This window comes from Brassica napus, chromosome C6 (genome assembly GCF_020379485.1).
Source record: "Brassica napus cultivar Da-Ae chromosome C6, Da-Ae, whole genome shotgun sequence".
In the NCBI taxonomy this organism is placed as follows: Eukaryota; Viridiplantae; Streptophyta; class Magnoliopsida; order Brassicales; family Brassicaceae; genus Brassica; species Brassica napus.
The window spans coordinates 6149000-6161516 of record NC_063449.1 but is presented as its reverse complement, the minus strand read 5'-3'; the positions used below and the strand labels follow the sequence as shown (position 1 = coordinate 6161516).

Here is a 12517-nt window from a genome sequence, read left to right as displayed (position 1 = left end):
ACCTTAATGGCATGAATAGTGGACATGTTCTAACATATAATGTGATGGAAACGAGAACGATAATAAAAAGCACAAATCGAGTAGAGTAAAAACCATAATAGAGTTCGGATAGCAAGAGACAAAGATAGTAAAAAAGCATAATAGAATACAGATAGTTGCAAGAAAATACAAACCAAAGACTCGTCACAAGAACGTTTCGAGACCCTTAACGCAAACATAAAAGGATAGCAGAAAAGACACACAATATCCATGTTTTTCCAAACACTGTGTTCTTAGTACTCCTCACCTTCGTCATCCTCATCGTCACCACCTTCAGCACCAACCTCTTCATAATCCTTCTCCAACGCTGCAAGATCCTCACGAGCCTCAGAGAACTCTCCTTCCTCCATACCCTCACCGACATACCAGTGAACGAAAGCACGTTTCGCGTACATGAGATCGAACTTGTGATCAATCCTCGAGAACACCTCAGCTACACTCGTGGAGTTGGAGATCATACAAACAGCTCTCTGCACTTTAGCAAGATCACCTCCCGGAACAACAGTTGGTGGCTGGTAGTTGATACCGCACTTGAATCCAGTAGGACACCAGTCAACAAACTGGATGGTACGCTTGGTCTTGATGGTGCCAACAGCTGCGTTCACGTCTTTGGGGACGACATCACCACGGTACATCAGACAGCAAGCCATGTATTTCCCGTGACGTGGGTCACACTTTGCCATCATGGAAGCTGGCTCAAAGGCGCTGTTGGTGATCTCAGCAACAGAGAGCTGCTCGTGGAAGGCTTTCTCTGCAGAGATGACTGGAGCGTAGGATGAAAGCATGAAGTGGATTCTTGGGTATGGAACCAAGTTGGTTTGGAACTCGGTCACATCCACGTTCAAGGCACCATCGAACCTTAGAGAAGCAGTCAAGGAAGAGATCACCTGCAACAAAATAACATCAGTAATGAAGCAACACCAAGATTACTGTTAAGAAGAGTTGTTATGTGGCTAGTCTTATAATACCTGAGAGACGAGACGGTTAAGGTTGGTGTAGGTTGGCCTCTCAATGTTTAGTGAACGTCTGCAGATGTCGTAGATAGCTTCATTGTCGAGGAGGATAGAGACATCAGTGTGTTCCAAGAGCGAGTGAGTGGAGAGGACACTGTTGTAAGGCTCAACAACAGAGGTCGAGACCTGTGGAGATGGGTAAACAGTGAACCCGAGCTTGGATTTTTTCCCATAGTCGACAGAGAGCCTCTCAAGGAGAAGTGACCCCAGACCAGATCCAGTACCTCCACCAACAGCGTTGAAGACAAGGAAGCCTTGGAGACCAGTACAGTTATCAGCGAGCTTTCTGATACGGTCCAAGCACAGATCAACAATTTCCTTCCCAACTGAGAAAAGATTTCAAACGGTTAATAAACACTAGTATAAGGCTGATGATGAAAGGATGTTAGACAAAGGGTGAGTAACTTACTGGTGTAGTGCCCACGAGCGAAGTTGTTAGCTGCGTCTTCTTTACCGCTGATGAGCTGTTCAGGGTGGAAAAGCTGACGGTAAGTACCGGTCCTGACCTCATCGATCACAGTGGGCTCAAGATCGACAAAGACGGCACGCGGGACGTGCTTGCCTGCACCGGTCTCACTGAAGAAGGTGTTGAAAGCATCGTCACCTCCGCCAACAGTCTTGTCACCAGGCATCTGGCCATCAGGCTGTACCAATCCAAATCGAAAACAACAGATTCAGTAAATAAACACATACAAATATATACAGAGTGACGAGGATCTACAGATCTATAAGACACAGAAGAAACGATACAATTTAATATAAACCTACAAGACGTTCTCGTTCATCGATTGTGAAAAGGAAACAGATCTCGATTCAACAGTAGCAATCAAACATTACAGAAACGGATCTATGATAATAGTCTTTGTTCATCGTATATTTTTTTATTAAGAGAAACGGATCTCGAATCAGCTGCATATATTCAACAAGGCATCGAAATCAATCACAGATCTTAACAATTTGGTAGAATAGATCTACAAATTTTTCTACGAAAAATGGATATGCAGCAGTCGAAATACGTCAGATCTAATCTAACAAACCATCCACATGTATTCAACAAGAAAACGAAATCAATCACCAGATCTAAACGATCTACAGATTCCGAAGAACAATGGAGATGCAGCAGCTATACGATTGAGAGGGAGATACGAACCTGAATGCCATGCTCAAGGCAGTAAAGCTCCCAACAGGCGTTTCCGACCTGGATACCGGCTTGACCGATGTGGATCGAGATGCACTCCCTCATTTTCGTTTCGCGGAGGATCTGAGATTCGCAGAGAAGAAGAAATGGGAGGGCGTGTATGAAGACGCTCTCTAGATCTGGTTTTTCGATTTCAAGGTTTACACAGATGTTAGCTGGTTTATATAGCGGAACCATCCTCCATCTTTAGGTAACGGGCTGTATATGACACGTGTGATGATATTATTGGGTAAGTGCTAACCATGGTTATTGATAGGGTTACTCTCGTGAGCTGCATATTTTCTAATTTTAAAATTTGCCGCTTCGGTTCTGTTGGGCCGTTTCTCTCTCTCTCTCTTGTTTTTTTGAAATTCAAAAATCCCTTGAATTACGGAAAAGGAAGAGCGCAAACCGGGATTAAAACCGGATCAGACCAATATCTATAGTAAACCGAAGCGATAAAGAACTGTACCAAAATAGAATTATCGAAAGCTTTGAATAATGAGAGCACTGGCGGCTGCACGGCCATTGTTTTCCGATTTGCCGAGTCGTCTTCGCTCATGGCTTCCGCCTTCTTCTTCAAGCTTCAAGACGTTTTCTGCTTCTTCTTCGTCTCCTCCGTCGGATTCGGACCTAAGGAATCAGTCTCGCGGTGGCCTCCCTCGATTCTTCTCTGATGAACTTCCATCGCGCAAGGCACGCCTTCTATATCTCTCTCATGTACTTATAGTTTACCTTCGAATTTTTCCAGTAATTGATTCAAAATCAGAGTGATAGTAATCACTTAGGATTAGAGTTCTAAGTAAAGAGGCAGTGATGCTCAAAATGTGTTTCATTGTTACTTATGGTTGCGTGAAATGATGATACTAAGCTTCAATTTGGATTATAGGGTGGAACGGTTCGTGTTCAAGGCTCTGAGTTTTGGCATATGGCAAAAGTTCTAAGATTGAAAGCTGAAGACAGGTGAAAAAGCCTGAACCTTTAGATCATCTTAGTGAATGTAACAATGTCAAAGTAATTTGCTTGCACCTTTATTTCTTATATGCAAGGGTAGAACTCTTTAATGGCAAAGGAGGTTTAGTAGAAGGTTGTATACAAAACATAGACAAAACTGGAGTTGATTTTGTCGCACAAGATGATCAGAAGGTGATTCTCCCTCAGGGCATCCAGTGGCAAGTGTTTGCAGCTTTTGGTATGGAATCAATGAGGACTGCTATTGGTTTCGACACCTTCGACAGATTTTGTACACTGATAACTTATAAAATGTGCATTGTTCTAGGCACTTTGAAGGGTGGTCGAGCAGATTGGCTAATTGAGAAATGTACAGTAAGTGTTTTACTTCTAGTATGTCACTGTCTGAATCACTTGTGAATGTTGTGCCACTGAAAAAAGCTCATCTTAGGAACTTGGAGCGAGTAGTGTCACACCACTTTTAACAGAAAGATCTTCCATAATCTCTGATAACCGGGTTGATAGATTGGAACGTGTTAGTTTTGCTGCGGCTAAACAATGTAAGTAACCGTAGTGTAAGGAAACACTTTGATTGGTTAAAATATTGCTTCTTTATTTTCTTGGCATTATAGTTGTATGATCAGATTATCTTTTTATGTCACAGGTCAAAGACTACATCAAATGGTAGTAAGCCCTGCGATCAAATTTAATACCCTCTTGGATCATGTATGCTGCAACATCTCTATAAGCAATTCTAAGATCTTAAATTTATTGAACCCCTGATTTTTGTTTCTAAACTTGTTTCAAAACATATTGGGGTTTATAGATTTCCAAGTCGAAGTTATGTTTGGTTGCTACAGCCGAAGCTACACCTCTTCTCAATGCAGTACAATCCTCGGCAAAAGAATCTAGCGGACTATTAATTGTTGGACCAGAAGGAGGTAAGAAATCCTTTCTTCAATATAATTTTGATGCAGTTATCAAAATTCTGCTCTTGTACTTGTACTATGCTTTCACATTGTCGAAATAATTGGTTAGTGTCCGAGTAGATACAAATTGATATACTCTTGTTTATGACTTGCCTCAATGAGTGTAATCTAAAAACCGTCAACAATGATAATGGAGCAGATTTCACGAAGAAAGAGATGGAAATGATGTTGGAAGCAGGCGGCACAGCTGTTGGACTTGGACCACACCGGTTGCGAGTTGAGACGGCAACCATTGCTCTTTTGGCCACTCTAGTGACGTGGTCCGACTCTCAGGAGACGGACTAAAAGGTGGCTGGGCTTAAGTGTTTGTTGCCCTCTTGTACTGAGATTTTAGTTTGTTAAGGTCTTTGGATTTTATTGATAAAAATGTTTTTATTAAATTTATGAGGTTGTATCGATTCCACATTTTTAATCAAAGCTTAAAGATGGAAAAAAATGATAATAAATAGATTGTACAGCTTAATCGCCAAGCTGAATTTGAGAGCATTACAACAATATGAAGAATAAGGTTTTGCAGTAAGAAGTTGAGAAGTCACCAACTCCACAAAGCATGATGCTCTCAGTTTGGTGGACGAGGTACTGAATCCATCCATCGTTGCAGCACATATTGTGATAACATGATGACCGTAGTTGCATTAGTATTACCTTCTACATACCCCTTAGTACCCGACGTGTTTATGCGGTAACAACCTTCACTGTTTCTCCAAGTCTCTGACTCTTGATGAACAATAAACTCTTGTCTTAGTAGATCACACGTTACCAAACTTCCGTGGTGCTGACTCCATAGATAGACGATATTAGTATCAAACGGATTCATAGCCAAGGGTAAACAATGGGCATCGAATTCGACTGATTCTTCCCGTGAAAGTTGCCACCATTCACCACTCTTGGAGTAGTTGTTCAGCTTCCAAACCTTTAATCTTGGATACAGTATTTCAATGTAAATAACATCTTCCCCTGAAGTAGTCAAGCATATCCGAACGTTTTTGCTGGACAGAAGAGGAAGAGGTATAACCAGGCATTGATCATCGTCCTCAGGGCCATAGAAATCATAACCAACAAGGACACCAGGCTCTGTAGCATCCATACCTCTTTCCCGGAGATAAAGCATCCCGTTGAGATTCAAGGGAGGGTAAGAACCAGTGTAGTTAACAGGATGAGAAGAGTGAAGTCCCTTGGAAGTCCATAAACCAGTCTCAGACGAATACACATACACTCTCCATTCATGCACTCCCATGCCTCTACGTTCGGTCCTTGAAGTCCTGACCACTTTGAACCCTGTAACGACGCCATTCTCCACGCGCGTCACCAAACCAGTGGGTATACATTGGTCTGGAGGCGGAGGGATTTCGACCCATTGTTCTAAAATCGGATTACCAACAAAGGATTTGTAACTGTAAGCCATGTTGTCAGTGCGGGTAAAGAACACATTGATCCAAACCAATCCATTGGAGGAAGCTACGTAGAAGTAGTTAGAGCTAGTAGGGAGATTCAAGTACCGTTGAGAAGACATGATATACGAGCCTAGAGGTTTTTGTAGATCCCATGTTTGGCATCCATGGAAGCCTATAGCTTCAGGGTGAGGATACTCAGCTCCGAACATGAGAGACCAAGAGGAAGATGAGTTCTTGTGAAGAGAGACAAAGACACAACGGAAGTAGGAAGATTCTATCAACGACTTCCATTGCTTGCACACCAGTTTGAGTCTAGCGATGGTTCTCAAAGGTAGTCTTGCAATGATCTCCACCAGTATCACCTCTAGAACTGTTCTTCCTCCAATCTCCATTGAGATTCTGCTAGTTGGCCACCACCATCTGTCAATTTGTCATGTTCCTACCTTATCATATGCTTTCTTTTTGATGAAATCTCTCTTTTTATAATGGTTTTGATTGGGAAGATAAGAGGTGGGCAGGACACAAGTTGTCTCCTCGATTATCCAAACAAGCAAACATGATACAAGTGGTTGTAACAAATAATTCATAAATAGGTAGTTGATGAGAGGCAAACCAAAGAAGGTGCAGTAACTAGACGAGGCCTTTACTGTTATCATATGTTAAAAGACTCTAGGAATAAGCTTTGCTGTTCTTACTAACACGTTTTATACAAGACTATGTTACGTATGAAAACCGTAAGTCAAATAGAATACAACAATAGAGATGAAGTATACATATGTTCTTAGTAAAAAATAGTATGGTCTGATTCGTTTCAAGAATGAAGATGATACAATATGTCATTAAGAAACTGATTTAAGGAAAACTTTGGACCATTTAACAAGGAGATGATGGATATTAGCATCCATGCGAGTGCCAACTCCACCCCACACCAACATATCAGCCATGTCTCCAATGGACGACCCACTCACTTCTTTCACCTCCTCGAACCCAATTCTTCTGTAAAACCTAACCAGCTGACACACATGCATACAAGTTCGGTTTGGTTCAGTATATGACTAAACCAAGATTCTTGTTTAAACAATTTCGGTAGAAACAGAGGGAGAGAGATATAGACCTTAGAATGATAGAGATCAGAGTCGTAGATAGCGAGAAGCTGAGCAGTGCGGCAACCACAGTCGTATCCATGTCGGATAGCTACAGCTCCTACGTATAAACCAACTCCAAGGAGAGACTTATCCATAACCATCGTCTCTTTCGTCAACCTTATCGTATCAAGATGCAGAACCAAGCCTCGTCCGAACCATGGTCTAACCACTCCCTCCGCTCGTCCGACCTCACTGCCCGTGTCTGCGTTCTTCCCTGTCACTCTGAAAAACGGTCCTAAAGTTTGGATCTTTAAGTCAAGATTTCGAGCTTTTGATGACGTCAGGATGTCAGACATCGACGGTAAGGATCTTGGTTCGCCGAGGGAACTGGACGGTGAGAGATTGAGTCTCGGTGGGGGTAGAGCCATCTTCATTTCTTCTGGGTTTCGTCGTTCCTGAAAGATGTTAAAGATAATATAATAAGTGAAGATAATACAAGCACAGATGACAGGTGGCATCCACCCAGTGAATCAAACATCTCTAAAGCTAGCAACTTCACAACACTGTGAAGTCCTCTCACATTGTCTAGTAATAAGGAAAGGTTAACTATGAACAAGGCTCACGAGTTTTGATTGCTCTTTGTGAAGAATGTGTGTATTGGAATGTGTTTGCTACCATCCTTTTGATTTGGTTTCTGCTTCTTTGGCTTGGAATTTGCCTTTTCCTTTCCGAGAATCCTAACAAGTTATGAAGTTTCACTGAGAAGCAGAGACTTGTGAGAAAAAAATAATAGAGTAGGCTCAAGAGGTTGTTACTGTGAAGCTGACCTTCGTTTTGAAGGTGGTGTGGTGGAAGAACTAGGGCCAGATTCCTCATTTTGAAGTCTCTGGGCGAGATGGAAATCAGAGTGTTCTTGCCGCTCCTCAACAAAAGATGGAGGTAGCTCGATCCCACACAAATTGCATTTGTACCCATTAACCCATAATAATGGCTCCATCTGCGGAAATACTGATACTGCTTCGGTGTTTTGTGCACTTGTCTCTGATTTGGACTCCTTGTGTTTCCTGAGCAGAGCATCTCCTTCTAATACTTGCGGTCTTTCTTCCTCTTTCTTGCATTCTTGTTCTGGAGTCACTGATTGTTCTTCATATTCGACAACATCTTTCAGTTGATCATAGCTTGTCTCATGAGAAGCATAGGATAAACTCAACATTTCATCGTTGCCTAAACAATTTTTACTAGCATCTAAGTCAAATGAGTCATTATCATCCAGATTTTTCCTTGAGGAACCCTTTTGAACGATGAACTTGGTAATAGTTCCCTGTGAAGGATCAGAATGGCGGGCTTCTTCATTGAATTGAGACATTCGCAACCCTGTATAAATAGAATTTTAGTACCAAGGATAGTATGGATTGTCTTGACCATTCTAAAAAAAGAAGAACAAAGAACATTAAAGCGACGCGCACCTATCAGCCTTATGGAAACAGGAAGTTCCGCCTTCAACAGCTTTGTAGCATGCTTTAGAATATCCTCGCTTGAACATGTGTATCTCTGCAGGCTAACAGCTCTGCTCCTAATCTGATGATTGCAAATTGTCACACTTTCAGCACAAAGATGGATTTCAAAGAAGAAAAATAACTACTATGCAATTTGGAAGTCCACCTCAAAAGAAGCAGTTTTCAGTTTGAGTGTCAGTGTTCTTGCCGTTAGACCCTCCTTTTTCATGTCATGAGATAGCATTTCTGCAATTTCAGCTGGCAACCACAGAAAACATTCAGTGGCAATGTAAAAGCCAAATATACATTTTCTAACTCTAGAAGTTAGAAATGCAGCCTGTGGCAAACACAATCATTCTTCATTGAGTTAAGTCTCTCTGGATCCATTGTGCCTTTGATTGTTGAGTTACAGGTATCATAAGAAAGAAAACAACACAAGTGCTCAGAGTACTCACCTAACTTTGAGTATAGCAATCTTTCATCTCCTGTCGCAGCAAATGTCCTTTCACTGCTAATACTTTTACGAGACCTAACCTCAGGAGTGTCTGTTTTCCCAAGCCCCAGTCCAACAGAGAGGAAAAAGTCTACAAAAAATTGTCGAGCAATAAACAACAAAATCAATAAACAACAAAATCTTTCAGTGGAAAGCAATAGTCCAACAAGAAAGCAAGAGATACTGCTACCTGCAGAAGACTGAGTAAAGAGAGCGTAAAGAAGAGATCCCTTCAGCACCATGTCCCCACATGTTTTAATTTCTAAAGCATCCTTCAGAATATGCTCGGTAACTTTACCGATTCCTCCAATCTGTGAACCAATTTCCAACTGGAATTTCAGAAAACTACACCTATAGTTTTGACAACTCATAAAGAACCAACACCCAGCTATAATAAACCGTGCGAGGACCGAACGAGTTCTCTGTGGCATCTCTATGCTACCAATGTACTTTGTTTCTACTGAGTATACAATTCTACCTATGCAGCAAATTGAATGAGCTGGAGAATAACTGGAGTGATAGTACCTTTCATAACAAACGCATTCCAAAAAAAAAACGACCGATAACGATTAGGGATCACATACCTTTCGTATAGGAAGTGATGAGATGAATGTCATGACAGTTGATCGATCATTCTGTAAAACAAACTGTCCATTAGGCTTGTTTATGTCTGAGCAAACCTGTAATATGGTAGGAGTAGATTCAGAAAATAGATTTCGGACATATATAATATTTTCCACATATAAGGAGAACCTTGGCGAGCAAGCGGTTTGCGGCTACTCCCGCACTGCATGTCAGTCCTCCAGTCTCGGAATGAACAGAAGATCTAAGCTCCTCTGCAATCTGCACAAAGTGAAGACATGGACAGAGTACAGTTGCAGTGGCAAACTAATCAGGTAATGTCAACGAATAAGAAACAAATATTACAAAAGAATGCATATCATGAGCTCACACTTACTTCTCCACCAGAAAGACCTCTTTCTCGACAAACCTCAGTTATGTCAAGGTAGGCTTCATCCAAGCTCCCAGCAATGAAGTTAGGATCATAATTCTTAAAAACTAAATGAAACACAAATATGCAAGTCAGAGGATAGAAACAGAACGGCAATCTTAAAGCTACACATTTCGGACGAGAAACAACTAACCGTTTCTTGTCAAATCACTGTAGTGAGTATACTTGGGAAAATCTACAGGAACAAATATCAAATCTGGACACAGTTTACGAGCAATGAAGCCAGGCATAGCTGCACGAACTCCAAACTTCCTTGCCTAAGAGAGACAACAGAAAGTTTTAACAATGATTACAAGCTGTCAGCACCAGTTGAAAACCAGAGCAGCATACCTCATAATTAGCTGTGGAGATCATAGACAAGCCTCCAACAGCCATGGGTTTCCCCTTAAGCGAAGGATTGCTCAAAGTCTCAACAGCAGCATAAAAGGCATCCATATCAACATGCAGCCATACTCTAGACAGATCCCGCGTAGCTTCAAGCTCTAAGATCCTTCTATCAACCACCTTCGAATTGAAAAAAAAAAAGAAGCTACATTGTTTTACATCCTTAAAGCATAAACCTTTACTCAGATATGACGGTGACACACATACCTTCTGATAATTAGATAAATCAGAGGAAGATAGCTTAGCACACCTATCACGCATATGCTCGATCTTCTGTTTCATAAGAGCTTCTTTACGCTCCTCGTTTTGAAAATACTTTGATCCTTTACTCATCTCGTACACAACCCTCTGCACTTTCTCCTTATCAACTCCCTCCATTCCTAACAAAATTCACATTGACGACGACTTCACAAACGTAACTCCCAGCATCATCCAATAAGCAAAGACGCAATTTTTAAACCAAATCAGATGAAAAATGTGCAAATTCAGGGTCCAGGGTTTGATCAATTTCGAAATTTTTGTGGAGTGATTCTACTCGAGAAAAGAATCAGAAGAGAGAGTGAAAGAAGCTTAATATATGGAAACAAACCGGCTTTGGCGTTGGTGAAGACGGTGTTGTATGATTCCCATGGACGCGAAGGATTATTGGTCGATGATGATTCGCCTTCATCCATAGTGTCTCTGACTCGTTCGTTCTCTCTTCTTCTCTTCGAAGCTTGCTGGAGAAAGATAAAACAATTTGGTCGCCGAATTGATTTTGTAAGGCGTGGAAAAAAAAGCCCGCCCGGTTCACACCTAAACCGATTATATATTATTTTGTACGATGTGTAATGGGCTAGTTTAAAGCCCACTAAATTTTATATTTGGAGATTTCATTAGTCATGGGCTTTCCGGTTTTGGGGTCGGTTCTTTTGGTTCTCGGTTTTTTTTTTTGAAATTATCAATTGAACCGGACTATATTTCGGTTGAAGCTAAGTATATTTGTTTTACTTCGGTTTAAACTCAAATTAGTTAATTCGATTTTTTGGGTATTATGTGCTCCAAATTAAACAAAATCATTTTTCTATTTTGTTTTTTTCGGTTATTTTGGTGAAAAGTAAATGAATAGGATAAATATGGTAAACTAAGAACCAATTAAAATTTGGTTTAATCAGTTTATTTGGTTGCTATTTGTAGAACCGATCAACTGCTACTTATCGAACTAAACCAAACTAAGAACCAGATTGTAGGTGTGTTCTTATTACGGCCAATGTTAAACTTATATGTGATTCTGCTCATATGCACCTAAACATTTTTAGTATATATCTTAAAAAGAAAGTGATTGATACATTCTAGCCACACACCACATCACATGATTCTCCCATGTAAGTTTATAGTGATGAAAAGTATCACACTGAAAAGAAAAAAAAACTTCTAAAACACACCACAAATAATTATAGAGATTAAATTAAGGATTACATAATAGGCTCACATGCAAGACATGCTCTCGACATAGCCCAAAATATTATTTTTGATTCCATAGTTATAAAAACATATATATAATTATTTTTTGAAACATGTTTTGGTCTTCAAATTGTACAAAATCTACACACATAATTTAGAGGAGTTGATTAAGGACGATATGTGCAAGGAAATGTGGAACTCTCTTCTGAAACCACATCATGATGTATTAAGTTATAGGATAGATCTTCTCAAAAGTATTGTGGATGGACTTGTTGATATACACTCCAAGTCATTTATACATAGGTGTTTAGATACAGCTTCCATATACCTTATTAATCAAGAAGACAAGCTAGTTGCAAAAATAGGCAACTTGGTATATTCTGCTTCTGTGGATCAAGAGTCCATGATTACTCTCCCTGAAAATGAAGAGAATAAAAAGTGGAGACCACCTGAACAGCTTCTGGTCAGTGATGAAACTCAAAAGATAGATCTTTTTAACTTGGGAACCATAGTTCACCAAATTCTTGTTGCTAACACTAAAGCTCAGAATAGTTTTCTCCGTCCTCTAGCTTCTCTAATACGCTCTGAAGCTGAAGCTTGTTACTTGATTACGAAGTTGAAGATAAGAGTTGCTGAATCGAGGTAACTCATTAGTTTTACTAGACTAATTAAGTAACTTCGTCCTAATTTTATATGTTTTCTTGTAGATTGAGTGCCACTGAAGTCTCGGTTAATCTTTTGTTTTGGCCTTCAGCAAAGAAGTTAAAGTTTATTGGAAAATTTGGTGATGGAATGAGTAATTGGAGAAATCATAATCTGAGAGCTAGCTTTGAACATTATGGTTTCCATTTTTTGGTACCTAATTACTGCAGTAAACAAGATACTGAAGTTGCCGATGCATTTCATACCATTTACACGTTTATCTCATGAAAGTTTTTGTTGTGAACACCATTTTTTAAAAAGGGTTATGGACACCAATTACCTATAACGTATGGTTAAAACCTCACAAGAAATTTCATTACTTTTCAGAAAAGATCCAAG

At 40.2% G+C, this 12517-nt stretch overlaps 4 protein-coding genes across 6 annotated transcripts; 1 reads left to right on the top strand and 3 right to left on the bottom strand.

Moving 5' to 3' along the window:
• Positions 1-81: 81 nt before the first annotated feature.
• Positions 82-2493, bottom strand: LOC106424460 (tubulin alpha-6 chain). The gene is made up of 4 exons (XM_013865214.3): positions 2203-2493; positions 1462-1696; positions 1008-1378; positions 82-926 (listed from the first exon to the last, which is right to left on the bottom strand). Exons 1-4 carry the CDS (start codon positions 2425-2427, stop codon positions 273-275), a joined length of 1485 nt encoding a protein of 494 aa, XP_013720668.2. The 5' UTR covers positions 2428-2493; the 3' UTR covers positions 82-272.
• Positions 2494-2672: 179 nt separating this feature from the next.
• LOC106424375 (ribosomal RNA small subunit methyltransferase E-like) lies at positions 2673-4579 on the top strand. The gene is made up of 8 exons (XM_013865136.3): positions 2673-2925; positions 3119-3192; positions 3279-3421; positions 3509-3555; positions 3632-3740; positions 3845-3906; positions 4007-4121; positions 4309-4579. The coding sequence occupies exons 1-8, from the start codon at positions 2731-2733 to the stop codon at positions 4452-4454; spliced, it is 891 nt and encodes a 296-aa protein (XP_013720590.1). The 5' UTR covers positions 2673-2730; the 3' UTR covers positions 4455-4579.
• A 14-nt stretch (positions 4580-4593) lies between these two features.
• Positions 4594-6084, bottom strand: LOC106424374 (F-box protein At1g49990). The gene has a single exon (XM_013865135.3). It carries the CDS (start codon positions 5953-5955, stop codon positions 4729-4731), a length of 1227 nt encoding a protein of 408 aa, XP_013720589.1. The 5' UTR covers positions 5956-6084; the 3' UTR covers positions 4594-4728.
• A 203-nt stretch (positions 6085-6287) lies between these two features.
• On the bottom strand, positions 6288-10835 carry LOC106346149 (DNA polymerase kappa). 3 transcript variants are annotated; one of them, XM_048761693.1, is made up of 15 exons: positions 10623-10835; positions 10241-10413; positions 9980-10153; positions 9783-9906; positions 9596-9696; positions 9391-9480; positions 9222-9317; positions 8828-8948; positions 8600-8728; positions 8311-8402; positions 8115-8226; positions 7476-8022; positions 7272-7406; positions 6678-7103; positions 6288-6576 (listed from the first exon to the last, which is right to left on the bottom strand). In XM_048761693.1, the coding sequence occupies exons 1-13, from the start codon at positions 10705-10707 to the stop codon at positions 7394-7396; spliced, it is 1857 nt and encodes a 618-aa protein (XP_048617650.1). In that variant the 5' UTR covers positions 10708-10835; the 3' UTR covers positions 6288-6576; positions 6678-7103; positions 7272-7393. The 3 variants fall into 3 exon arrangements, with proteins under 3 accessions (XP_048617650.1, XP_022576239.2, XP_013640859.2); XM_022720518.2 differs by having other exon boundaries at positions 7229-7385; XM_013785405.3 differs by having other exon boundaries at positions 7272-7385; positions 10623-10834.
• Positions 10836-12517: the final 1682 nt, after the last annotated feature.

Bases quoted from the DNA above. Each gene is read 5' to 3' on its own strand.
- LOC106346149 (XM_013785405.3), bottom strand. From the start codon at position 10,707: ATGGATGAAGGCGAATCATCATCGACCAATAATCCTTCGCGTCCATGG. The intron at 10,154-10,240 runs GTATGTGTGTCA...TTCAATTCGAAG, and splicing joins ATTTATCTAATTATCAGAAG to GTGGTTGATAGAAGGATCTT. The intron at 8,227-8,310 runs GTGGACTTCCAA...TGCAATCATCAG, and splicing joins TGAAAACTGCTTCTTTTGAG to ATTAGGAGCAGAGCTGTTAG.
- LOC106424460 (XM_013865214.3), bottom strand. From the start codon at position 2,427: ATGGTTCCGCTATATAAACCAGCTAACATCTGTGTAAACCTTGAAATC. The intron at 1,379-1,461 runs GTAAGTTACTCA...ATCTTTTCTCAG, and splicing joins CGCTCGTGGGCACTACACCA to TTGGGAAGGAAATTGTTGAT. The intron at 927-1,007 runs GTATTATAAGAC...ATTTTGTTGCAG, and splicing joins TTAACCGTCTCGTCTCTCAG to GTGATCTCTTCCTTGACTGC.
- LOC106424375 (XM_013865136.3), top strand. From the start codon at position 2,731: ATGAGAGCACTGGCGGCTGCACGGCCATTGTTTTCCGATTTGCCGAGT. The intron at 3,907-4,006 runs GTATGCTGCAAC...TGGGGTTTATAG, and splicing joins TTAATACCCTCTTGGATCAT to ATTTCCAAGTCGAAGTTATG. The intron at 4,122-4,308 runs GTAAGAAATCCT...ATAATGGAGCAG, and splicing joins AATTGTTGGACCAGAAGGAG to ATTTCACGAAGAAAGAGATG.
- LOC106424374 (XM_013865135.3), bottom strand. From the start codon at position 5,955: ATGGAGATTGGAGGAAGAACAGTTCTAGAGGTGATACTGGTGGAGATC.